Below are 26,934 nucleotides of genomic sequence, written 5' to 3'. Positions count from 1 at the left end.
ATACAGATGCAAATTGACCCAGAAGGGTTCATACCCTTTTCACACATTCATACGTCGATGTATATTGTAATAACATTGTTATTGTGAATTTTTTTATTGTGAGCCACAACAACCTTGTGACAGCCATGCTTTATATTTAAATGTGTAGTTGAAATTGTGACAAAACGCACATTTTTACAATTCATAGTCTTCAAAGTCAGTGTGTCTGAGATCAACATCAGACATGAAAACACCTGAAGTATTTCAAAACTGTACAGTACTTGAGTGTAAATGTAACCTCCAGTCATTTCTTCCTCTCGGGTCTTGTGGGATTTAAATAGGGAGGTGTTTGACCTTTCACCTCCAGCTGGAGATGGAAGCTGACAGCTGACACACAGCATATCAGAGGCGAACACACACTCTCGGTGAGCTTCTGTCTGTGAGCGGCTGGCTGACCAACAACATCCTGCAGCATGGACAACACCGACAACCTGTTTCACCCCAGGTACGAACACCTGAGTGACTTTTAATCCTCCGCAAATCCTCACTTTGCTCTGTAGGCAGTTGCAAACATGGATCTGTGAGTGGAAATGTAAAGGCTGAATCTGTATAATCTATTTGTAAAGCTGCTGAGGAACTGTCATATACTAAACATGAAACTGTTCTGTATATGGCATGTTTAACATTTTTCTTTGAACTGGGAGTATAAAAAGTTTGGGCTGTTAGGGTCTTTTTAAAACCTCATCATTGTCTTGCTGTTTAATATTTAAAATTCTTCCATGGTATTCAGCTCTTTTCCCTTTAAAAGATGCAGAAATTTGTTTTCCTTTCACGTCTTTTCTTCTCCATTATTTTGTTGGATTAAATAGGAGCGTTGTCATGTGTGAGTGTGTGGTGTGCCATTCGGTGATATTTTTAGCAGCAGGCCTCGCTGCAGCTGTTGTGTCTCTCTGCATGTCAGCTGTTCAGTAGCTGCTGTATGTGTTTGGTGGTCATGAAATTGAATCTGTCGAGTCTATTTGTGTTTATGGACATTAATTGTAGTTTTCCAGTTTCAAAAAGACACTCAACGTGGTGCAAGGTGCTGTTTTCAGAGGTCCTTTCACACGTCAGTTATTTTTACGCCTATGCTGATATTGGTCAGGCCCCCCTTTTCTCACCAAAACAGATCTGAGCCATCAGAGTGTGGACACAGGATGTCTGTGGGTGTTTTTGTGTAGGTGGATCCTTAATGAAGTTTTCTTTGGTCCATTTATGGAATTATATTAATGTCAAAATGTCATATGACATTATGTCATAGCAAAAACATAATTCGAGCAAATAATTTCATTTCACGGGCGCAATTAAATTCCTCACAAGGTAGAACTCAGCAGCCATGTCAACACCGAAGCCATCGCACATGTGAAAGTGTTTGCTTTGCACATGCTGCTACAGTTTTACGCTCTTGCAGGTATCTCTGCACTTGGAGAGGAATCCTGCAGAGCCCAAAGTAAAGTGATTTTTCATTTTGATGGACACTTCAGGTTACTGATTTAAACTGAGTTACACTATGACAGCGCTGTTTTAAACAGTTTGTTTAGAATTTGAAAACTAAAGTTTGCTGAATTAATCATTAAAGGTCTGCTGAGCAGCAGTGGAAATACTGACAACTGTCACTGGATTATTTAACACTGAAGGAATATTTAAACCACAGGATTCTGAGGTGAGTTCTGAAGCCTCTGCAGTGCTGTCCCATTAATGTGTTTTACAGTATTACATAGCTCATATGATTTAAAAAATGAAAAAACAAAACATAACAAAAAGAAAACCCATAACGAGGACCTGCAAAGGAAGTGTGCAACAGAATCTGGCAATCATATGTTTGACCAAAATACAAATATTTAAACCTGGCAACAAAAAGTTGCTCTGTCTGCAGCAAAAACATGTAACTGCACAAACATGACTGGAAGGGACTTGTTCAAAATGGGCCCTTGAATTCTGCACTTTTTAAGATGTTTCTCAGTGTTAAAATGAAGCTTGGTGATAAACCAGTACATCCACAGCTGCACAATAGAAATACAAACAGCTGTGGGTAAACTATCATACTGCACTTTCAAAATGTCAATAAATCCTCAAAACTGATGTGTCGCACATATTCCCTCTTTCATGTTGATTTTTTTTATTTATTCATAAATAAAACAATTATATAAAATTCATTATGAAACCAAATCCTATGTAAAAGAATTAAATTAATATAAAATATAAACCAACTAGTCTTTTTATGGATCTGATATCCTAGTCTATTTGGATTTGTGAGTAAATAAATATAAAAACGTGTCAAACAGAAAATAAAAGTGGGTTGTTGAATATAATTGGTGAAATAAAATGATTTGCTCAGATTATGTTTTTGCTTGCGTATTTATTATGACATTAATATAATTCCATATTTTTGATATAACTAAGAAGTTAAATTCAGATAGGTATTAACCTAGTAACCTTTGTGATGGTGAGAGAAAATGGCAGCAAACTCTGTGTTTGTTTAAGAGGAACCAGGCGACACGTGGAGACAGGAACCTAATAACAAAAGGCAAGCCATTTATTAAGGCAAAAGACGAAGGTACATAATAAGAGAAACCAAAACAAATAGCTAATCTAAACTAGGAAAAACTAAACTAAGAGCAAAGAAAAGGGACAGTGGAAAAAAACTAGGGACCAGGAACACAGGGGTAGAGAAACAGACAACCTGACAATGAACAAAGGAAGACCAAGGACTTAAATGCACAGAAGGGCAAACACAGCTGATACAAATAAACATGACACCAAAGGGAAAGCAAAACGAAACACACTGAACGTGGACCATGAGACATTTAAAAACTGTAGGGTTTGGCTTCGTTTTCAAGTTGCAGCTTGGCTATAACTGTGACCAAATAAGCACAAGAGCAGAACTTCCCCTGATTTTAATGTAGACATTGTTACAGCACTCATTTCTTCCCTGCAGTCACAAGCACAAATGCCACCTCTCTTTCATCAGTTATCATATAATTAACCAGATTACCTCACTGGTTTACAAAGACTTTTGCTGCCGGCATGTTTCTTTTTACTTGCTTCTTTATCACTTACAATAACAGTAGCTGTTAAAGGGGATATTTGCTTTAATACTACAGAGATAAATGTGTCGGTGACATTGGAGTGTGTTTGTGTATGTAAATGCTGACCGCACCACAGTGGAGAGCTCCGTCAGGCGTTTTTACATCGATCTTTATGCAAAAAGTCTGGCTTCTCTGAGCTATTTTTTTCTCCACAGATAATATCTGTGTAAACTTACCTGACAGCTTTTTCTGTGCTTTAATGTCTTAAATCAAAATCCAATCAATTTATTTATATAGCACTTTTCACAGGATAAAAACCACAAAGTGCTTCACAGTAATATAAAAACGGAAATACATAAAATATATCAATAATCAAACATACAGCACAAATCTAATTAAAAGCCAATCTAAATAAATGAGTCTTAGGCTGCTTTTTAAAAGAATAAATACAATCAAGGCAACATAATGATGGAGTCAGGACCAAGATTTTAAAATGAATTAGTTAAGCTGCTGACACACTCACACTGACCTCTCGCCTGTCACTCAGACTCTTTGCACCTTTCTGGCCTTTTGCTTCAGCTGAAGCTCTTTTTTTGATATGAGTTCCCCATAAATAACATTAATGATATAGATTCGTGAACAACATGAAAATGATCTTGCAGATGTGTAGAAAATGCAGGAAGGCTTATTTTGAAATGTCTCTTGCTCTTCACTTAACAATTGCCAGATTCCTTTTAACCTCTTTTGCCTTAAACTCTAAAAGCCAAAAAACATGTTTCAGATTTTCAGCCCACTGCATATGCAAACCCTTCAAAGTTATAAAATGAAAACTAAACATGCAAATTCAAAATTTTTTACAAATCAATGTTAGAGTGAGCGGTGTACTTAAGCATCCTCTTGTGTGAGAAACCAACCCGCAGCTTCTCAAAATTGCCCAAATGTGCCGAATATTAAAGTGCACAATGTCCCAGAGCAAGGACCAAGATATCTTTATCTTTATCATTTAGACTTTTATGGCATTGAGTTGCCAAAGAAAGCAAATTAAGCGTGAAATATTCAAATCATATGAGCCTTTTTAAATTCATAGAGGATGTTTAGGTCCCATATAAACACAATTCATTTACATTTGAAAGAACAGTAAAAATAAGTTTCTCCTGAGCTCAAATTACACAAACGAGCAAGATTTCTGGATATATTTGAATAAAACTATTCATAATGCAGAGGTGGGCAGTGAGTTTGATGTCTGGCATCAAACAGGAAGTGTTGTGTGGTGACTCATTTCAGTTTTGATCCAAAAAGCCCACAAAAAACAACCTGTCTTTGATTAACTCTGACATCTCACAATGTGTGTTTATGTGCTCGCCTTAGGCAAAGACAAACCCTTCACTTCCCCTCCTGTAAGATATCATCTATATAAACATTTCATCAGCACATTGGTGACATCATCTCCTGTTTGATTTGTATAATGTCAATCATTAATTAGTTAAGCTACATGGAGGTTTACCACTCTGTACTTTGGACCCTTTTGGGTTCTCTGCACCTCACAAGAGACACTACAAGGACAGAATCTTTGGACTACCCTCCAGGAGCTTTTGTGACATCCCTAAACCTACGAATATACTGTAACAGCTTTGCTGCTATCCACTCTTCTGAGGATCTTTCCTGTTCATCTTTGTTGCATTAATGAAGGCCCGCTTAAGAAAACCACATCTTTTAAACGCTCGTATAATGTGTATGTGTCCTTCTGTTTCAGAGGGAGCGTGCTCTGTCTGATAGTGTAAGTTCCCGATAACCCAACTTTTGTGTTGCAGTTGGTTGTGAGAATCAGTGGTCAGGTACTGGCCTCTGTGTGGATTTCACCGTTGAAGTTTCCATCCTCTGCGAGGAGCCCAGGAATGCGAATCTGTTTTGCTTCAAATTGCTAGCATCTCATTTTTTTTGTTCAACTAACAGGAAGCACTACACTTAAATGTCCCATTGAAGACTGTGGGACATTTATGTACTGCCAACACTGACTTTCTTATAGAATTTTCTTTCCAGAGACATTTAGTAAACAGAATTTCAGTCAAATCCTGCAGTTGTTTAAACTGGTAATCAATTTAATGCCAACTCCAATCAATTCCAGTAGGTAGACAGTATATACATACAAACACAGCAGATTGACAAGGTCCTTGAAGCATGCCATCTTGTTAGATGCGAGGCATAAGGCATGAATGGGATTTGAACCCATGATCTTTGGTTTACGAGACCAACGCCTTACCACTTGGCCATCATGCCATGTGCTTCTTTGCAGTTCTTACCATTCATCTCCATTCCAGTCAGTTCCAAGATGAAAACAAATATTCACAACCTCTTGGACAGCTAACGTATTGAGATTTCTCTTTACTGGAACAAAGGAGTAAATGCCCCAAACACAATGGCATTAGTGAAGTCACTACGAGGTGTGGCTCGGGATTTTTCTTCCCTGTAATGTTGCCTATAATGAGTTTATTATTGTCTGCTAATCTGGTCCTAAGTAGATATAGACTTGATTTAATCCTACAATCAGAAAATTGTAGGATTAGGAGATGAAGTAAATTAGAATATATATATATATTTAAAAGAAAATACTAACAGGAAAACACGCTGAAGGGCTGAAGGGCCAAAGTCAGCAGATGGAGCTGATTTTGGCCCTTCAGCATGAGTGTTGTGTTACCAGTCCTGTTTATCATTAAGGTGAAAACCTAGAAATTTGTATGTGTCAACCACCTCAATGTCCAAGCCATAGATGTTCACCAGTGTGATGGGTGGTGGGTTTCTCTGGAAGTCAACCACCATGTCTTTCATCTTACTGGTGTTGATGTGCAGGTTGTTCACATCTGATGACCCATACACGTTAAATCATTTCCCTCAGACAGACATCCAATGATGGCTGTTTCATTAGAGAACTTCTGGAGGCGACAGTTAGTATTTTGTGTCTCAAGTTCAGTGGAACTGAGAGAGGACCATTCCCTGATGCGGCCCTGTGGTTCATAGCATCACCTCAGACACATAACTCACGCACTGCAATCTGTTGGTGTGGTAATCGATAGTCTATGTAGTCAGATGACGATGGACTCCAGCTTTCCAGCTTCTTACTCAGCGGTGCAGGTTGAATTGTATTGAAGGAACTCAAGAAATTGAAAAACATGACTCTCACAGTCCTTCCACTGCTTTCGAGTTAAAACCACAGGCCTGAAGTGGTTAGCCTCCCTGGGAGCCCAGTCTTTGGCACTGGAAACAACAACAATGGTAACTAAATAACAACTGGTGCATCTGGAATGTTTACAAGGACCATCAATTGATGTTCTGAAACACTTATCTAGTTAATGGTTGCAAAAGAATCTATCCCAATTGCGCATGTCTCTTTTATATAACCTGCATGACATTTCATTGTACCTGAGAAAATGAAATCCGACTACTCCTCCAGATCAGCATCAGTAATTATTTTTGTGTGTCTGTTTTGTTTGTCAGTCTGGAGGCTGCTGTCATGAAGTTGGATCCAGAGGATGGGGAGCAGATCATAGACTACTTTAAAACCCACGCTCTGCTGACCAGAGAGAAAGCTCGTAAGACAGAAGAGCAGAGTTTGTTTATTATTCAGTTATCCATCAGCCAAATGATAGAGTTAATCACCAACTCTGAAGCTATTGTAATTTTGTAAATGAAGGACTAATAATCAATTGAAGACTTAGGTATCAAGAGGTAATGAACTCACTGTGGGTGTGATAAAACCTTCTTATTCGTGTGTTTCAGTCCTGCAGGCATCTGTCAGAGAGCAAAAAAAGCTGCTGGTGGAAAATGCCAAACTCAAGAAGGACATTGAACAGCTGAAAACTCAGCTGCAGGATAAACAGAGGAGACGTGCCGGTACATACACTTTTCATACTGCCGTGCACTATAATAGATTGACATTGAAATCGTGACAGGTCAAAAATTGCAGTTTTGTCTGTGACATGTGGTGACTTTCACAGAAAAGCAAGGAAAGTGTCTCATTAAATCTACAATTAGTTAAAGTAAAATAGAGTTATTGTTTTCAAGTAGACATGTTATATCACTTGACATCAGCTGTAGCCAATGTCAAATCCAGAGCAAGCTCAACTATACAGTAAAGGCATCAATGGGGCTTGAAACCACAATCTTTGGTTTAAAAGACAAAAGATTTGTGGTCTTACTACTTGGCAGCCATGCTATGTTTACACTACTTCATTTTCATGGCCACCACTTTCTTTGGAAATGGAACCTTCCTTCCCACCTAAACTTTCTAGTTTAGGGCGGGCGTGTGTATACTATCCTAAATCCTTGGTGTGGGTTAAATAGGGCTAAGAAACAGATTTCACTCTTTGTAAGTCTAAATTAGTCGAATGTTTTTTGTATTACAAGTTTCATTGACTACTATATTTGGGTAAGAAACTGGGGTAGTGTATCATCACAGACACATCGGTCAGTAAACATTCAGTATTGTTATAAACTCTCACTAAAGGCATGAATGGGGATTGAACCCATGATCTTTGGTTTACGAGACCAACGCCTTACTACTTGGCCACCATGCCTGCTTTGGGAATGAGGAGGAGAAAATGCATCATCTATCCAGCCACTACCCCTTCTCGGGTGCCTTGTCAGTTAAGTTTAGTACAGTTGGATTTTAATGCTTAAACTCTGTCACTAGGAGCACATGCAGAGGATTAAATCACTACCTGGACCAATACTTGTCTTCGAGTATGGTTAGATTACTTTCTGAGCCATGTTTTCTGTTATTAACTGTCAATAACACATTCATTGGTGCCTTTCCTTCCTCAAGAATTCTAACTATAAGATTACTTTCTGCAACACAGAGACAGTAGTCTCTGAACATCACCAAGTGACTTTAAACATTGGTGATGCCTAACAGAGGTTTTCATTTGCAGCAAAGCTTAAAAACTATGAAACAATCAAGACAGCAACTTTGGTAACTTAAGTAATGCCTTGTGATGTGGCATATAGCATGCAACACCTCAAGGAAGCACTAAGGGCATGGATGGGGATTGAACCCATTCTACTTGGTATAAGACACCAACGCCTTACTACTTGGCTACCACACCTGGATGAAGCACAATGTTGTTTACTCCAACTTTGACCCCATTACCTGGTTGCTGCAGCAGAAATTAATATACATTAGAACAGCAAACAAACATCGTGCCTTTGAAATCACTTTTCTATGTTTTTGGATATTCTACTATTTTGCCTGAGTGGTGGAACTTCAAGTTCTTCTCCTGCTTATTCCATCTGGTTGTAGCTTTACTGCGTTTTCCATTCAGAGACAATCTTCTGCTCACCTTGGTTGCAAAGATTTTGGAAATTCTGATGTCAAAGACAAAAACTGTTTACTTTGCCGATACCAGAATGCTCCATTCAAGAAGACTAGAAAGTCACATTAGGTTGTAGAGGACATCATAGGATATATCATTACTACCAGTGAAACTTCAGCATCCATGTGACATTAACATTACAAGACGCTGAACATGGAAGACATCCTTTGTAAGAAGGCATGGATGGGGATTGAACCCATGATTTTTGGTTTACGAGACCAACGCCTTACCACTTGGCCACCATGCCACTGTTGTTGCACTCTTTTGTCATACTTAAGGGTGTTGTCAGACATGGTCCATGTTTATTGTAGACAGTTGACAGGAATTTGTCTTAGTGTGGCCACATATACAACAGATCACATCCAAAAACATAGAATAAAGCACGTCATCATGCAGAATACAAGAATACAACTAAGATATTAAGAAAATAGAAATACTGCAATATATCAGGGTACAGAATCTGTACCTGATTATTACCCAACTGAGCATTTCACTTGTTGAAGACTAAACTTTGGAAAGAAAGGTCAGAAAGGTCCTTAAACAAACAGCAACTGAAAGCTGCTGCAGTAAAGGTCTGGTAGAGCATTAAAAAGTTGGAAAAGCAACTTCTTGCAATGTCAATAATTTCAAGACTTGCCAGCAAAGGGTTTTCAAACAATAATTAGAAATGAACATTGTATTTTCACTTATTTAATTTCTCCATTTACTTCTGAGCCCCTGAAATGACGGGATTGTGTTGAAAATACTTTACTGCCTCATATTTTCATGCAGTCCTTTCGTTCAACCCTTTGAATTCAAGGTGAAAGTCTCCACTTCAGCTGCATCTGAGTGGTTTCATTTAAAATTGAATGTAGTAATATATAGAACCAACATTAGCAAAGAAAGTTGTCTTTGCATTTATTTGCTGATGAGGCACTGCCATGTCTTTCTTTCAGCTAAAAGTTTGCTCCCTACGGCTCCGCAGACCCCTAACCTTACCTCTACTACAGCTGCCAATCAACCGTCTTCACCTGCTGGTGCAACAGGTGCTTTTCAGGTCAATCCTCTTCCTTCTTCCTCCTCCTCACATGAGCGGAGAGACAAACACAGCAGGAGGAGGAGAGGAGAGAGGAAAGGTGAGAGTAGAGTGAAAGACAAAGTCAAATAAAACGAGATAGCAAAAAATATAAATAAAATTACTGACTCTCTTTGTCTACTCAGCTCGTTCAACCTCGGACCTTCTTTCCCTGGGGATGGAGTCACAGGTTGACGTGTCACGACTTGACCTGAGGGTGGGACGAATCCTCAGCGCCCGCGTCCACCCGCTGGCCGAAGCCATGATTGTGCAGGAGGTGGACATGGGAGAAAACAGCTCCCGGACGGTGGTTAGTAAGGTGGGACAGGAAGCAAAACCTGAGGAGGTAATGTGACTTTATACTGAAAACTATCATCAACTTTGTTATTGCTTTAAATAGGCTATATACAGTATACTAAATGAAAATACAATATTAATAAAAAATATTATTGTTATTATTTTACATTTACATTTTTTGTCAGAGTACTGAAATTTTTTTCCAGTAAGTATATTGATGACATTTTAATTTTTTAAATTAATATAGTTTTTTAAAAAAAAATATTATTACTTAATAAAAATTATAAATGTATAATTTGCCCTTAACATATACTGCTTAGCATTTCGAGTATTTTTTACTTTTCTACTAAATAACTTCTATTTAATGCTTACAAAACAAAATAGTTTCTTTCTCTCTGTAGCTTCAGGGCTCCTTAGCTGTGTTGCTATGCAACGTCAAGGCCTGTAAGCTGAAGGGCGTGGTCTCCCAGGCCCGCCTCCTCTGCTGCTGCATCTCGGATGACTGTGTTGAACTGTTAGTCCCGCCCACAGGCTCCACCCCAGGAGACAGGGTCACTTTTCTCAACTACCCTGGTAACAATGTAGCATTAAAATATATGAACACAGTGACTGAGTTAAGCAGAGTTTTAAAAGCAGTTTATAGAAGTGATTGTAACTCAGATTAAACAGACGCAGGGCAATCGTGGCTCAAGAGTTGGCATTTCGTCTTGTAATCGGAAGGTTGCCGGTTCGAGCCCCAGCTTGGACAGTCTCGGTCTTTGTGTCCTTGGGCAAGACACTTCACCCACTGCCTACTGGTGATGCCCAGAGGGGCCGATGGCGCGATATGGCAGCTTCGCTTCTGTCAGTCTGCCCCAGGGCAGCTGTGGCTACAACTATAGCTTGCCTCCACCAGTGTATGAATGAATAATGGAAGTGTACAGTGCTTTGAGCTTCTCGAAAAGCGCTATATAAATGCAATCCATTATTATTTATTTCTCTGCCGACAGTTTTTAAAGCTTAAACTGACTAAAGATTCTGATACCATCTTCTCAAGCATGAGTATAAAGAAGAAAATGCTGCTGAAATTGATCAATTTGTTTTTAAATTAGACTTAGTTTTTTCCATAATGTCTTTTGCGGGTAAATCAGCAGGTACTTTCGGTAAATAGTGCAGGGGTCTCAAACTCCAGTCCTCAAGGGCCATTGTCCTGCAACTTTTCCATGTGCCCCTGCTGCAACACACTTGCATGCTGAGGTGGCAGTTCAGCCATTTGATTCTAGTTACAGCAGCTCATGAGTGAATAAACATGGTGCAATAAAAGTACTTTTAGCTTTCTTACAACAAGCCTCATTTGCACATACATTCATGTAAATAAATTTTTTCTCCCTAACCCAACATTCAAACGCTGGTGGACATATGAGGGTTCAGTATAATGCTAAGAATACTTTGATATCTAGAACAGGAGCCAGGGATCTAACCACCGACCTTCTGATTAGCAAGTGACTTGCATCATATCATTTTAAAAAGTTATTGTCTAAAAATGTTAAAAATAAAGTAAACATCAATGTCCACAACTTTCTATACTTTTCTGACCCAAAGAAGCAAAGCAATAACAAGTATAACTGAAAAAATCACTGGAAGCTGCCACTCAGCAAAGAATTCAACCAATCATTCGAAAGTGGGCTTAAAGAGAAAGGAGTTAAAGTAGGTTGTGTCAGACAGAGGATCCATCCATCCATTCGCTTCCACTTATCCTTCTCAGGGTCACGGGGAGCACTGGAGCCTATCCCAGCTGTCATAGGGCGAGAGGCGGGGTACACCCTGGACAGGTCGCCAGTCTGTCGCAGGGTTAACACACAGGGACAGACAACCATTCGCACTCACATTCACTCGCACATTCACACATTCAGAAAGAGGATGCATAACCATAATAGAGATTTATAGTAATGTATCTGGAGAGCTAGAAATAATTGATTGACATGATCTTTTTTCACTTTATTCCTTATGTGAATTAAAAGAAATCAAATCATTTGACTCTTCGTGAATGACTGAAGACATAAAAGATGTACTTTAATTCATCTTGATGCAAATTTCTAAAATATGTTATAAACCAAAGAATATAGACACAGATTAAATTTTTTGGGCTCTGGTGTAACAACGACACAGATTTGCATCTTACTACTAAACATTAACAAAGTAATGATCATTTTCCGGACGGGAAGAAATCCAATCATGTCGTTGTCAGTTAAAACCTTGATAGTTAGTTGCAAGAAGCCATAGTTTGTTGTGCCTGTGAATAAAATACATTTGTTAAATTAAAAAGTAGGAGATAAAGTCCTTGTTTTGTATCTGCACCACAAAAACATTTGGGTTTTTTTTCACTTTCCTTCACTGTCTTTCTCTTCCCATGTTCAGGTGAGCCGGACAAGGAGCTGCAGTCCAAGGAGAAAGTTTGGGAGCTTCTCCAGCCGGACCTGCAGGTCGATGGCAGGGGCGTGGCCAATTACAAAGGATGTAGCTTTGAGGTGAAAGGCAAGGGGCTGTGCAGGGCCCCCTCCCTCACCAACTGCATCATCAGATAGAAGTTTGTGTAACTGTGAAAATCCTGTGCAGCACTGCGGTACATGCTTACTGTGACTAAGCACCTGTTTCTTCAGGTGTTTTGTAAATGAAGAGTTTAACAAACTTGTCACTGTGTGGTGTCAGTGGTCTCTGTTCAAACACAAAGCAGTTAAAGCAATACCGAACACTTTAAGTGAATAATAAAGCAGCCATAAGAAAGAAATACATAATTTCTTTCCACAAATAACTTTATGTGATAAGAAGCTGACTTCAGATTTAAAGATTAACCAAATAAAGGCCCCACATGGTGTCAGACAGAGGTCCTGATGGTCAGAGCCCTGTGATGGCTCTTGGCTGAGAGGCAAAGAATTTGGTCTCTGAGTGGTCGCCCTCTGACTGACGACCAATCACTGGTGTTATCTAGGAACCAGACCCCGCCCCTTATTTCCCCAGCCAGATTTCTGAGCCAGCCAGTAAAGGGCTGGGCAAGGTAGGCTGAAGGCTGAAGCCCCGTCTCTCTCAGGTGGTCAGAATGCGTGAGGATAAGTATGGAATGCTGATGCCATTCTGGACCAAGGAGCTTCTGAAGGCCAAAATACAAACACAGAAAACAAACACAATTAGCAGATGCAGACAATGCTGTTAAAAATAACACAAGATGACCATGAGCTCAGGGGCCTGATATCCGAGTCACAGAGCGCAGTACCTCTGCATGCTGCTGCAGGTGTTTGCCTTCGTGCGGCAGGTCGGCTCTCACAACGATGCCGAGCACATGCACGCCTTCAGGGCAGAGTTGGTGGATGCTCAGTGGGTCAGGCACTCCAGGAGGCGTGTCAACAATTCTCAGCATCATGTCAGTCTCCACCCCCTGTCTTCTGAAAAAGCGTGGAAAAGTGCGCCAGAGGAGGCGACACTCAGTGGTCACACCTGAGATGCTTCTTCCTGTTTGGAATTCGTCTCCACCTGTCAGATGCAAAAATCTGTAGTATTTTTTTTCATCCTTAGCAAATCACGTTTAGTGATTTTACATGATTAAGTTAATTTATCATTGTGTATGTGCTATAAGGAGAAAGGTGATTCTAAATAGAGCTTGTCCATAATTTTACATTTCTTATGTTCATCATATTTCTTAAATGAACAAGAACCAACTTTCAGGGCTTAAAAAATTAAACCTGCAGTTTCTCTAATGTCCACTTGAGGCTGATTTCAAAAGAGTGTCAGTTTCCAAAGGCTCCCATGTCAAAATGTTAACTTTACAGCAGAAACAAATATGTTTACAGCCTGATACAAAGAACAATTTTGGTTTCTATTTTTCCTTTTTATACTATGTTTCCAGTTAAAGGCACTGGCGCTAGGGACATGGCCTCTTTGCCTGCAAGGTTGACTCTGAAACAGGTGGCTAACTGAAGTGTCTGAACTGTGAAATACTGTAGCTTTCTTGTGTGGCAAAGCCCATTCAAGGAGTTTGTGCTTCAGTTCTGGTATACCAGTCTGCACCAGCATTGCACCTGTACAGGACACTGGATCTAAACAAACAAGCATGGGTGTGGCCAAACTTCAAAATATGGAGTCCAGACTCAGTGGCAATTTGGGAAATGTTTCTATGGATACACCATCAAAAGAGACATAAAGCAAAATGTATTTAAAAGAAAGTTCTGTAGAAGGACTGACCAAGAAGAGCATTCCCCACAGAGCTCCTCCCACTCTGAGGGCCGCCTAGCAAAACCACGTTCAAGACCAGCACGTCCCTTTTGCCATCACCATGATGATTAACCCACCTGCTGAGGAAATCAAAGAGGCTGTTTCCAGGTTGACCGTGTTCAGCTTTGAGAGCCATCTGAAAAAACAAAGTCTTCTGAATACACGTCTCACAGTGTTTAATATAAAAGTCACACACTGTTTAACACTGATTATTCTTTATTTCTAAAGACTTTTCTCATTCAATGTCATATTGTGAGATTTGATATAAATACTTTACAACCTCATACAAATATCAGGTATTAAATCAACAGATTTTAAGCTTTTTTGTTTAATTTCATAGTGTTAGATGCAACACACAAAGGTTAAAGGCAGGGCGAGAGCAAATAAAATACATTTCAAAAAGAGATTTTATGTAAAACTTTTATTCCTATTTAATCTTATTATAATAGGCTGGATGGTTTCTTGATAAAAAAAATAACAACACATACATTAAGTTTATAGGTACATAAATATTTCTGGCTTTCTTCGAGCTTTGCACCTGTCAGTACTAAGCTAAGGTCAGGACTGAGTAGTATCCCAGACCGATCCAGTTTGCATCCAACAGAAGTCGAAGGACAAACGAGTGGAGCTATAAAATTAATTAGTCAAAGTTTTATTGAGACATTATTTTATTCTAATTGTAAAAAAAAACCTCATTACACTAACTAACCTTTAAGAAAGAGGTCTCATAGGGTCATGAACAGTAATATTTTCTTTAACTTAAAGGCTTTGAAACTGTAGTTAAACAAAAGTGAGTCTTACCTGCTTTACTTTACCAGGAGAGGCAAAAGGTTCAAGGACTGCATATGCTTGATATGGGAGGTTGAATGTGTATTTACGGGAGTGGTTACTGGTTAAACTATAACTTGCCGGTCCTATCTGTGCCTCGCTGCAGTTTTATTGGGTTATAAAAGCAACAAACATCCGTGCAATTCCTGACACTGATGTTCCCTGTGTTACCTGTTGTGATTAAATCTTCTGTCAGCTTGCATCAACTAAAACCAACAGGCAAACAGAATTCATGACTTGTAAATAATGAAGCAGGTTTTAAGGGAAAACTGTCCCACAGAGCAATCATCTACTCTCAGTTTTTCCTGAAAAAGTCAAATGAAAAGACATTTTATGACAGACTGCAGCTCATTGATAATACATCGCTCATTCATCACTGATTTACAATTTGTTCACGGTAATTGGAATTACAGTGAACCTCCGTATAGTTACTGTAATGTAGATTTAAAGTATTTAACTATTTAACTTAGCTTACTATAACATTGTAAAATGGTACTTACACTGTAAACACTTGCAAATTACAGTATAATGCTGCAATTCGTTACATGTATTATTTTTATGTCTTTAGACTGAAAAGTACTCACGGTGTGTTGCCATCAGTGTTGGGTAAGTTACTTTAAATTAGTAACTTAGTTACATTACTAGTTACTTCTATCAAAAGTAACTCAGTTACTTCAAGTTACTCGTTACTTTCAGAGTAACTAGTTACTAGGGAAAGTAACTTTGGTTTTACTCAGAATTCTCTTGTTAATGTGTTGCTTCCGTAACTGGATACCCAGCAAGACTGTCAGTCTTCTAGCTTGCTTACTTGCCACAAGTGCACTGTGCCACCTACCAATAGAAAGGAAAAGATAATGTGCACATTTCCACGAGAGAAATCCCACGCCTGATTCTATCCTAGCCTGCTTTTTACATCCAACACAAAAACTGCAGTCGTGGTGCTTTCGATTGTACTCAGAACTCGGAAATTCTGCCTTCTGAATAGGAAGATGTTGGTAACACCAGACTGCAGATGAGCTGCATACAGGGCTGGACTGGGACAAAAAAATCGTCCCGGGCATTTTGACTAGAGACCGGCCCACCATTATAGGAAAAATCATAAAGCCTTTGAATGAAAATAAACACTGTTGTGACAGTGATGTACACTGTTCTGATGGTATATATGTATCAATCTATCAATCGTTTGTTGTAAGACTCAGATAATTATTTTTTTAAAAGCTAGACATTTGAAATGAGAATAAGAAAGTATTTCCTTCTGCCCCCCTTTCCCTTTTAATGTCCTACATGGACCCCTGGCAACACTTTGCTAGACCCGCCCCTGCACAATTACCAGCTGTCAGCTACTTAGAAAAGGATCCTGGTGTTATTTGTCTCTCAGAAACAGTTCATAACTTCCCTTCAACTCATTCATGTGACCTAAAAGGTAAACCTGTTTCTCCATCACAGCTCTGATGATCCAGTAAGGACATCTCCTGGTTTCATCTTCATGTTTCCCTCTCACCAGATAACCAAACCGTCATCATGACCAGCAGCTTTACAGCTGTGGCTCCAGCAAACATCAGCTGATACTAGAAATTAATATTAAATAAATTCTAACAACAGCTGATCAAGCTTAAACGTGCTGCTGTTGTTTAGCGCGACATCCGCTGGTTTCCTCTTTCTGGCGCAAAGTGGGCGATAAACAAACAAGAGAGAAAAGCCGATCAGCTGATCATTGATCAGTTTCATGATTTAAGTAGAAACGGGAGAGGGAGGGTGAGAGGATGAAAGAAGAAGAGGCAGCTGTGCAGCGTAAACACAGAATAACTCCAGCTTTGTGTCTTTTTCATTGTAGCTGAAGTCCGGGACAAACTGTTCCTTTTCACCTCAATAAGAAACCCGTAATATTTTCTCTGAATACCAGACGATTCCGTTTTTTACGGGACGGTTGGCAACTCTAATAATTAACCTTATGAACAAAATAAAGTTCAACATCAGTAACATAGCACCCACCCCGCTGTATAGAAACTCCGTCATGCTAGCTAGCACGCAGTACGGAAAAGTCAGCACAACGAAAATAAACTCCTCCTAAACTTGGTTTATATCTGACCCAGATGGACTGCAGGTCATAACTTCTTACCTGAAGTTCAGTTCACCTGACACTCGGACCGGCGGCCGCTTTGGGTCTCTCCTCTTGCCTCCCTTTTCCTTCATCCACCTGCTGGCCTCCACCACTTGCTAATGTTATTGAATCTGTGGAAGCTCCGCGATAGCCACCACACGAAGTAACGAATAATGAGCCTATCTAAATCCCAGTAACGAGTAACGCGTTCCTGGTTTTGGCATAACTAGTTACCGTGCTCTTTACCACAATAATAACGTAGTTACTGTAACGCGTTACTTAATAACGCGTTAGTCCCAACACTGGTTGCCATAAAACCAAAACTAACACAAAATTAATTTTAAAAACTGACTCAAAACATTAAATTTATGGTGTTACTGCCATGTCAATTTAAACATATTGGAGAAAATGCAGACATGTTTAACAGTGAGCCCTTACACCAGCGGTGTGAAACATTAGACTTGGGGGCCAGTAGTGGCCTGGCAAACACTCCAATCTAGCCTGTTGGACGACTTTGGAAAATGTGAAGAAGGACATAAATTTTTAACTTTTAATTGTATTTTTTTTCTTTTAACAGATTTACAACTTTTCTTACCAATAAAGACCTGCCCCATAGCCGCAGCCTCATATGACACCAAAATGATGGTTTTGTAATTGTAAACACTTTCACTTTCTTTCATTTACTACAGCTGCATTTCATTGTCATGTAGAAAAACCGAGACATATTGTTGCAATTACGCTTCTTTTTCTTACATTAAGTTAATTCGTTGATTAATTGTGTAGTTACATTTCAATACAGTAGAAGAAAGGGGATTTTTACCGGTTTGGTCCAAACATATACATATAGTAGACTAGATGTTGTCTTATATCCTGCTTTATTTCACTTTGACCATGCGGATAATAATGCAAAGTTTAAACCTTAATACAATTTTAAAAAGTAAGTTATAATAACAAAGAAATCACCCGCTGGTAATGTTAGTATGAAGGGGCAGATTAGGATTAGATCTAGGCCAAAACCATAAATGCTTAGTTTATTTTAACATGGATTCTTTGGGATGGACTCTCTGTTGGAGTCAGCCTCAAGTGGTGATTGGAGGAACTAAGCTAAGAGCTAAGAATCAGGTTATCATGAGAGCAACAAGGAAAACTTAGGAAGGAAACGAGGAACGTGACGCTCATGCAGATAAATCACCCACGCAGAATATATGTGAACAGGGAAGCTGGGAAACACAGCTGGAGGGGTATGGAAAACACTGTGTGTGTTTGTTATCTTTATGACAACCATACACAGAGCGAGAACAGCTATGCCCAGCAGCTACCAGCCACAATGAAACCAACACATGTTCTTTTCTGTTGTCCTGTCCAGACCTTCAAAAGATCACAATCAATTGGAAGGAAGGTTTTAGGAAACAAACAAACAAACAAATCCTTACATGGTCATACCCACATGCCATCAGATTGTAGTTTTATTCTTGTAGACCTTTAAAACGGTTTTTATCAGATCAGACCTCACTTAACCTCTTTCTTTACAAACCTTTGGAGATGATTCCTTTCCCACTTTAGCTTGTGTTATCAGTGCCCATCAGCTAAGTGGAAAAACATTAAATAAGCATGTGGTCTGAGCAGATGCAGGGCTCTCTGTAACAGATATTAAAGCATGAGAAGGATGTGATTTAACCACTAGTTTTATGTACTCAAGTTCAATCTTACTGCATTGTATTGTTCAAGTGACCAGAGAGCCTAGGGATCCTTCTTACTGGTCTCCTTTCTACTTAAAAACTTTAATTTTTCTCAGTTCAGAACAGAACTCCTAATGATAGATTTTCTGTCTAAAGTATGCTAAACGCTACTTTTAACCAAAATTGCAGCATTAGCTCTATACAAAGCCACAACAGTTTAACACATCTTAGATTAACACACAAAACAAATATACTTAAGCCCATTTTGTTGTTTAGATACACAAAAAACAAATAAGAACAACAATCACAGTCACAACTTACATTTATTATGATCTAGGCTACCACTTGCTACAAGCTAACTGCTAGTAAACAATAACAAATCCAATAGAAATGGGCATCTTACAAGTATCCCAACAATAATGAAACAGAAAAAATAACTGATTATGATTGGAAATGACAACTTAAATCTTGTGGGTTGTTATCAGACATTACACTTTCCAAACATGGCATACTTTCAGCCATATAGCTTAAAAGGTAAATCTTAAGGAGTTCAACTATGTTCAACTTAGATTGACAAATAGTTTTATGTTACATTACAATTTCCTTTATAATTGCTGGTATAAAATCAGCAGAGTGCTACAACCAATTAAATCTGATACATATTTACACCAACATTAACTCAAAAATATACAGACACCACTTACAGGAAAGTAATTCCTCTCGACAGCCTCAGACCTGAAACTTGAGGATGTTTTTAAATGTGTTTGTGTAAAAAACTGTTTGAATTATTTTATTGAATTATTTTGTCTTTTTTTTTGGAATTTTTGGTTCCTTACTTTATCATTACTATAAATTTTCCTAAAGAAAATATTAAATTTGGAGGTTCTTGGTATAATTTCGTGCTCCAGCATCAAGCACATTATTTTTTTTTTTTAGATGCCTCTGATTTGACAAAAGAAGAGAAGGTTAACATATCTGAGGCACTGTTTTGGAACATTATTTTATTGTAACATTATATAACTACAAATGTATTTTTTCAGAAAATTTAGCGCTTGGGTCTCTGAAGTCCAATGGGTTAGAGTAATATTTGCACCTCTTGAGTGCTTCAGTTGAAAATCATCACCTAGTTTAACACCTGTAAAAGCTTATTTTCTTTTTTCTTTACAGGTTGAAATTGTGGAGAAGTGTTTGAAGATTGAGTTCAGTATTCCTTCTTAGTTTTAATTCAACGTTTTAGCTAATACAGGTTTGTTTGATAACTATTTTTCCTCTTTAGTAACGAAGTAATGATGTTATCTTTGTTTTGGGAATATGAAAACAAAACCTTTTCATTTCAGGTTTCTTCAAAATCTCAGCACATGAATACATGTGCTGGAGGCAGTTGCAGCAGATATGCATTAGGGATCAAACACCGGTTCTTTTCGTGGTGGTGCAAATGGGGTCAAACTGGATTTCAAAGTGGTTTCTGCTTGTCTAGACACAAATGAGGAAACAAGATCTGCACCACAAAGAGTTTCACTTCCTGCTGAGTTTGCCTGTCAGTGCAGCCTGGCAGGATGCTAATTAGCATTAGCATGTAGAAACACTGTAAGATGTAGTGGGGGAGGGGCCACGGGTGTTGTCATGCATTTAACAAGTTATGTTATTCACCCCTCCCTTCATTCCACAGGTCTTCATTTTCTGTCTCTGAGGTAAGTCATTGGCAAAAGCAGCAACTCACTAGTCCTTAGTCATTCTTTCGGTTTGTCCACTTCATTTAGATCGGTGACACACATGAAGCCTTGCCTTGGCTGGTGATGCAGAGCCTGAAGACAGTCCTGAGGAGTAGCGAGATGAGGTTGCCGAGAAGTTGAACCGTGACACTGCAGCTAGTTGGGTACCGGGTTCTCGCAGTGTCCGGCAGATGAGTCCGTCCCCACAGGGACAGCGCTGGAACAGCTCCAGACCGTGGTTCCCCTTGCGTCGGTGTCGCGTGCAAACCTGTCCTTCACGTAGCACGGGCTTGCAGATGCGAGTCCAAAAGTGACGGGCGCAGCACAGACCGTCCAAGCAGTCGGATGAGCGCAAGCAAGGATTCCTGACCTGACCTGAAACAAACACACAAACCCTTAGAGAAACATGAAGGAGGCAGGGGGAAACATACTGCGGGTTTATAACACTAATCTCACTTCTGCCAGGGGATCCTTTGGCTTCCTGCCTCCCGCCTTTCTTTTTGGTGAGCGGGCTTAGCGCTCCATCAGTGTTTGGAATCCTCTCAGACACAAAGCCGTCCACATCAGGAACACAAATATCTGCCGCAGGAAGAACATAGAGATAATACACTTGATAAAATTTTAATTATGAATAGTTTATTGTCATTAATGTTAAACTGAAGTTTTCTGTAGAGGAGCATCTAAACTGTTGCTGCAGCGGTTGGTGGGGCAACACATTGTGTCCCTGAGGCAGGGCCTCTTCCTTCTGCGGCAGGTCTTGCAGTGGGAGTGGGCAGGACGTCTTGAGGAGGTGTGACAGTAGTTCCCCTCTCTGCACTCCAGGTCACTCATGCACTGGTAGACCTGCAGACAGACACACAAACATTATTACAGAGTAACAAATGAACCTGGTTTTCGTTTTGTAATTTAAGGTGATCTTTTCGTACTGGTGAAAAAATAGCATGAAATAACAAACGGAGGGCTTAAACTACTCTGACTTGCAGTGCCCTGAGCCACTTTATGTGAGATTTATACTTCTGGACTAAATCTACGCCATAGGTAAGTCTTAACTGCAGACCTCTCTGAAAAAGTAACTACATGTAACATAAACACAGTCTTCAAATATTGTGATTGGCCTGAAATCCGAATATGCATTTCTGGCTAGTTTTCCTCTGATTGTCAATGGATCATAAATGTCATCGACTCATTATAGGCTTGCATAGGCGACATCATAGGCTCAACGCAGAATTATCAGCGTTTAATTTTGTAGCACTCTTCTAAAGTACACCTCAACATTACAACTTAAAACTGTACATTGGGGCAAAACAGTCCAGTTGATAAACCAAAGAAACCTTTTATTATCCTTCCCGATGATGTTGAAAGCCAAAGAAATTTTAAAACATCATCATAGTTTTTTTTTTTATCATGAAAGCTTACAGCATCATAACAGCTGAGAAGTGCACCTGAAACAGTATCCTGCTGATAAAAAAGGCCAATGAACTTTTTGAAACAATGTGATGTTCTTGATGATAATGTTTAGAAACATGTAAATATTATAAGTGACTGGTAACCCAGATGGTACCTGTAATTTGAAAGTGAATACAGACTTGTAATATTCCCACCAATCAAACGTTTGAAAAAACAAAAAAAGACCAAAACTTCTGTCAAACTGAAGCAATGTAACCAATAATGTTCAGTCAATAAAGCTTTTGAAACATTGCAACAACACTGCAAATAAACATTTCTCTCTCTCTCTCTCTCTGTATATATATATATATATATGTGTGTGTGTGTGTGTGTGTGTGTGTGTGTGTGTGTGTGTGTGTGTGTGTTTTATTTAACAATGAAAAGGACCCGAGTCCAAAAGTGCTTTGTCAGCGGCACATAACTTTACAGGGAGTAGGAAAGAGTCAACTAAACTAACGTTTTCGATACAACTAAAGATTAAAGGCCAATAAAATTTTAATGAGCTTTGTAACATTGTAATAGTTTGGTCAATAAAATTTACATATTAAAATACATCGTAACAAACAAAAATCCCCTGTCCATTTAGTTTAGAAACATTGTAGCTAAAAGTTTAGCTAAAGTTGTTAATTAACTTTAATTAGTAGTAAATTAGTTAAAAGTCATATTTATATATGTAAATAGTGAGATCTGTGGACTCGGTTAAAAAGCAGCTAAAAAGTCATCTGTTTAAATGTGCTTTTGTAACCAATACTGTTTTGGCTTTTAAATTGATTAGCCCTTTGTTTTATCCAACTAGAAAGTTCCTATAAAAATACATTTTTCACTCATTTCTTACTTGCCATTACATTTGCATGAAGTGGGACTTTAAATTGTGTGAGAGGCAAATGTTTGATTTGATTGACTTCAAAGCACAGACTTGTTGAGACTTCTGTGAACCCCCTCAGACTGAAACACGCATCGTGGTAACAGACTCACCGTCAGGTCCACTCTCGGCTCCCACGCGCTCCTGTTTATCGGCAGCGCGTCACTGTCCCCGAGGATCTCCGTACTGACGGAATTCTGTCCGACGCGCGCCTGCCCGCAGCGAGAACACGCTAAAAGCGCGATCCCGAAACTGACCAGCAGCACCAACCAGCGGCTCATGACTGCAATCAAGATTTCATTAGACACTGTGAATAAAATCACTTCATGTACTGACATACCATTATCATCATCCTTTCTTAAACATACGGACTTTAATAAATGTTTTCCATTTAAACCAGCAAAAAAATCACTCACTTGTCAGCTGTAGACTTTCTAATGGATGGAAGAAAATCGTCACAGTCCCGTGCAGTTTGCTGCTGCAGGTTTAAATTTCCCGTTGCTTCCTTTTTTTAAAAAAAATTAAACCAACTCCCAGGAGCGCACGAAAATAAGAATAAGAAGACGAGCCTTCGCTTCAGTCCTGTCCTTCAGTGCAGGACAGGTGAGAGGAACCCGGACCCTGATCCACTTTATACAAATCCGATCCTCCCACATCCTTGGTCACGCGGAGCCCTAACCCGCCCCTGCAACGCTTACATCGATACCCCCACCCTGGCACCTGCATCCACGGCTGCAGGTGACAGGGTGACAGCGGAGGCACTGTTTAGCTGTAAAGCTCCATATGGTGAGTTTGCTGTTTTTGCCATTCAAAAGTCCCATTGAAAAACAGAAGTTTTACTGGGAAACCTGAAACATGGGGTATGGAAAAGTACACACACACACACACACACACACACACACACACATATGAAATGAAATGAAATGCATATTGAAAACAATATGCAAATTTAAATATAATAAAAAATTAAAATAAATACAAAAAAATGCTGTCCTTCTAAAATGTGTTTTCAGCAGATGTTTTAATCAAACTACATATCCATTCAATATGATTGATGGGGCTATGGATTAGGTTATCCTTCTGACTCACTTGTATGTGAAATTCCTTGAAGTGGTAGTGGTGAGGATCTCAGTAATCTGAGCTCTCATTTTGATATATCACTGAAATGGCAGGAAAGACCGACCGCTTGCACTCTTGTGTCTCCACATCAGTGGTTCTTTTAATAAAAAGCTCATTAAACCTAAATCTGGTGATAAAGTGACCAAAGGGCTTATCTTCAGGAGTAATTAACAGTGTGTAGGAATAAAAATATTTCAGCCTGAAGTGGAATTGTGACAACAGCTTGTACATTGAGGCGATCGTGGCTCAAGAGTTGGCAGTTCATCTTGTAATTGAAAGGCTGCCGGTTCGAGCTTGGGCAAGACACTTCACCTACCGCCTACTGGTGTTGGCCAGAGGGGCCGATGGTGCGATATGGCAGCCTCGCTTCTGTCAGTCTGCCCCAGGGCAGCTGTGGCTACAACTGTAGCCTCCACCAGTGTGTGAATGAATAGGGGTATTGTAAAGTATATAGTAAGTAAACTATATAAACGCAATCCATTATTATCTCCTACACACACAAACCTTTTACTTATCTCTCCATCTCCATGACCTTTCTCAGACACATTTAACCTTTCCACACCTACAAGAGGAACAACACATGAGTGCGTGCGTTTTTATTGTGTTGATAAGATTGGATGCTGTAATCGTCAGATTAACACACCTACAGGATCAGCATTACACTCACACATCCCCTTACTGAAATGTCAGTTAGTCTACAGTAAATTAACCGAACCACATTAATAAGATGCTGTTAGCACACACACTTATGTCTTAAAGTGAAGCTGTATGCGAGATATCACTAGTCTAACAGACCTCATGGGAAACATTAAAAAAACACATTATACATACGAAGGGACGGGGGAGCTGGAGGTTCACTAACAGCAGGAGGGTCAGGTCTTGCATTTCTTATATTGATAAGATGTATAGAAGTATATGAAAAATTCAACACGTTCTCACTCCAAAAGCATAACATGCTACACTATGTGACAAATTGTCAGTATGTTACGCTTTCGGCCACCCAACACGTTCCTATGTTACACGTGCGGAAACAGGAATAAACATGAGAAGACTGAATCTACACGTGTACATTCATCTTACTTTCTCACCATGAATCGCTTTGGAAACACTTTCTAACACGATGTTGTGGTTAAGGTTAGGGATAAGGTTATCGTTAAGGCTAGGTTTGGGGCTGGAATACATGGCTGGAACATGTCTTAGCGTCGGGAGCATCATACTATTGGATTTCATCCCCAATCTGGAACATATCATAGGGATGCAGAAGGTTACCTTTCGCGTTCCCATGGGCCGCCTCGGGACATGACAAATCGTCGGTATGTTATGCGTCAGGAATGAGAAAACACTTCAGGTTAGTCTAGCCCCTTTTCCCTTCATGGAACAAGGTCTATCTACACCTGCCCACCAGCTCGGTCTGTGTTTTATTTACTACCTGTCTTGATCCCACTTCTGTCACTTTGATGTCTGGAACAAGGTCTTGACTGGATGGAAAGTGTTTCATGGTTGTCCCTGCTTTCTCTTTCTTCATGGGTTCCCAGTGAGGGAGTCTCTAGTGTTTTTGGCTTTGTTAGGGAGTACCAAAGTCATCCCACCTTCATCTCAGACTATTTTCTTCCATTGTGCTACCTGCTGTGTTGCTGAGGTTTTGGGGTGGAAGGGTTTGGCTCAGGCACTGCCATGTTCAGTTTGTCCATGGCAGGTTTTGTAGGTCTCCATGTCAGAAGTGTTGATGCAGTTTGGTGTGTCGGCAGATGTTTTCCTCATCTGGGCCTGATAATCACATCTGTATCTGGTTAAATGTGCTTATCTATCACACTGCCAATGTACGTGAAGGACTCTGCTTGTTCTAGAGGTTCACCCTCCAGGTTCTTGGCCTGTTGATGTTAATTCCCTGGAATGTAAGATAATCAGCAAAGTCAAAGTGTCCACTGGATCCCAGTCCTCTTTCTAGTGAAAGTCTTCATGATCCAGGCAATAACCGGCAGGAGTAAAACAGTGACCACCTTCCTGGTGAGTTTATGGTATCACTCACAAGTTTTCCTGAGTAAAACATGATGTTCATTCAGTCCCAGTAGAGCCAACATAACAGGTTAAACAGGAAATCCATATATCATAAATCCAATGCAGTTATAGTTAAAAATACAGTTCAAAATCCACAATCTGTGCCCCCCTACACATTTCCAGTGGGCCAGTTTAGAGTCTTGCTGGTCGATCCTGGTCTCTGGGCCTTATGCTTGACTCCACTGCTTCAGAGGAGCAGCCAGATTTAGAAGCATGAGGAAGTGGCATTGGAGTGACAAACGGTTAAAGTCCAATTAATTGAGTTCTTAATAAAACAGTTTAGTTACTCTTTGGAGATAATAACTATACACTAAGCACTATTAGGCTACTTCAGCTCAGAAACCAAAAGTAGGTAAATGAATGAAAAAAGACTCAGAGGAGTTGATTGTTATAAAGAAGTAAAAGTTTCAGAGAAACAAAAGACATACTAGTTTTTCTTGTGAAGTTGTTGTAGGTGTAAGGTAGACCCCCATCAGCTATTGTAGGGTCTACCTTACAATATAAAGTGCCTTGAGGCGACTGTTGTTGTGATTTGGCGCTATATAAATAAAATTGAATTGAAGTCATCAAGTGAGCATTCATGCAACATATACACAAACACAGAAGAGGAGGCAGGTTTAGCGTGAGGAGGAAAAGAAAGAGTCAAACTTCTCTGTTTGTCTCTGAAAAAGTTAAACTGACCACACAGGAACAGTGAGAGGAGGACTCCTCGGTTTGATTCAAAGCTTTATTCAGAAATGAATTTCATGCTTTTACAAATGAGCTGTGGGTAGAAGGAGAATCAGGTCAGAATGTTTTCCACTCTTGTTCTCTCTCTGATGTAGCACACAGCAGGAAGTAGTAGCTTCAGACACGTTGTTACTACAGGAAATATTCTGTGTGGTTGAGGCGACGGAGCTGGACACTATGAAAGAGGGAGCTGGGAGGTTAAGCAGCAGCTCAATTGTGATGTACTGTGTACTTCTACCAGATGACTCTCAACAAGAAAACTGTGTTTTATTTGTTGCCTTTGTTAGGTCATAAAGACAAATCTCTTTACATATTTGTATGAAAAAAATTATATCCCCAGTAATATGTTCTGTTGCATTGCTGCGCTGCTGCTGCTGCGCTGCTGCTGCTC

At 39.5% G+C, this 26,934-nt stretch overlaps 3 protein-coding genes across 4 annotated transcripts; 1 reads left to right on the top strand and 2 right to left on the bottom strand.

The window, feature by feature from the left end:
* Window positions 1–392: 392 nt before the first annotated feature.
* On the top strand, window positions 393–12,431 carry aimp1b (aminoacyl tRNA synthetase complex interacting multifunctional protein 1b). 2 transcript variants are annotated; one of them, XM_082529001.1, is made up of 8 exons: window positions 419–484; window positions 4,801–4,824; window positions 6,540–6,634; window positions 6,822–6,935; window positions 9,349–9,528; window positions 9,614–9,813; window positions 10,166–10,337; window positions 12,162–12,431. In XM_082529001.1, exons 1-8 carry the CDS (start codon window positions 453–455, stop codon window positions 12,326–12,328), a joined length of 984 nt encoding a protein of 327 aa, XP_082385127.1. In that variant the 5' UTR covers window positions 419–452; the 3' UTR covers window positions 12,329–12,431. The 2 variants fall into 2 exon arrangements, with proteins under 2 accessions (XP_082385128.1, XP_082385127.1); XM_082529002.1 differs by lacking the exon at window positions 4,801–4,824 and having other exon boundaries at window positions 393–484.
* Window positions 12,432–12,618: 187 nt separating this feature from the next.
* LOC309697369 (GTPase IMAP family member GIMD1-like) lies at window positions 12,619–14,889 on the bottom strand (the record flags this gene model as incomplete). Its single annotated transcript, XM_082519241.1, has 4 exons — window positions 14,811–14,889; window positions 13,980–14,145; window positions 13,015–13,271; window positions 12,619–12,891 (listed from the first exon to the last, which is right to left on the bottom strand). The coding sequence occupies exons 2-4, from the start codon at window positions 14,143–14,145 to the stop codon at window positions 12,619–12,621; spliced, it is 696 nt and encodes a 231-aa protein (XP_082375367.1). The 5' UTR covers window positions 14,811–14,889.
* Window positions 14,890–18,871: 3,982 nt separating this feature from the next.
* LOC309703843 (dickkopf-related protein 2-like) lies at window positions 18,872–23,314 on the bottom strand. Its single transcript, XM_082528760.1, has 5 exons — window positions 23,054–23,314; window positions 22,751–22,920; window positions 21,016–21,172; window positions 20,786–20,908; window positions 18,872–20,704 (listed from the first exon to the last, which is right to left on the bottom strand). The coding sequence occupies exons 2-5, from the start codon at window positions 22,916–22,918 to the stop codon at window positions 20,370–20,372; spliced, it is 783 nt and encodes a 260-aa protein (XP_082384886.1). The 5' UTR covers window positions 22,919–22,920; window positions 23,054–23,314; the 3' UTR covers window positions 18,872–20,369.
* Window positions 23,315–26,934: the final 3,620 nt, after the last annotated feature.

Source organism: Aulonocara stuartgranti (genome assembly GCF_965226115.1).
Source record: "Aulonocara stuartgranti genome assembly, chromosome: 3".
In the NCBI taxonomy this organism is placed as follows: Eukaryota; Metazoa; Chordata; class Actinopteri; order Cichliformes; family Cichlidae; genus Aulonocara; species Aulonocara stuartgranti.
This window is presented reverse-complemented; position numbering and strand designations above follow the sequence as displayed.

What these genes read in the sequence shown, in the direction of transcription:
- aimp1b (XM_082529001.1), top strand. Translation starts at nt 453, where the DNA reads ATGGACAACACCGACAACCTGTTTCACCCCAG. An exon ending in GACAACCTGTTTCACCCCAG is followed by an intron (nt 485 to 4,800) that starts GTACGAACACCT and finishes CTTCTGTTTCAG; the next exon opens with AGGGAGCGTGCTCTGTCTGA. An exon ending in GAGGAGAGGAGAGAGGAAAG is followed by an intron (nt 9,529 to 9,613) that starts GTGAGAGTAGAG and finishes TTGTCTACTCAG; the next exon opens with CTCGTTCAACCTCGGACCTT.
- LOC309703843 (XM_082528760.1), bottom strand. Translation starts at nt 22,918, where the DNA reads ATGAGCCGCTGGTTGGTGCTGCTGGTCAGTTTCGGGATCGCGCTTTTA. An exon ending in AGCCGAGAGTGGACCTGACG is followed by an intron (nt 21,173 to 22,750) that starts GTGAGTCTGTTA and finishes GTCTGTCTGCAG; the next exon opens with GTCTACCAGTGCATGAGTGA. An exon ending in CAAAGGATCCCCTGGCAGAA is followed by an intron (nt 20,705 to 20,785) that starts GTGAGATTAGTG and finishes TGTTTGTTTCAG; the next exon opens with GTCAGGTCAGGAATCCTTGC.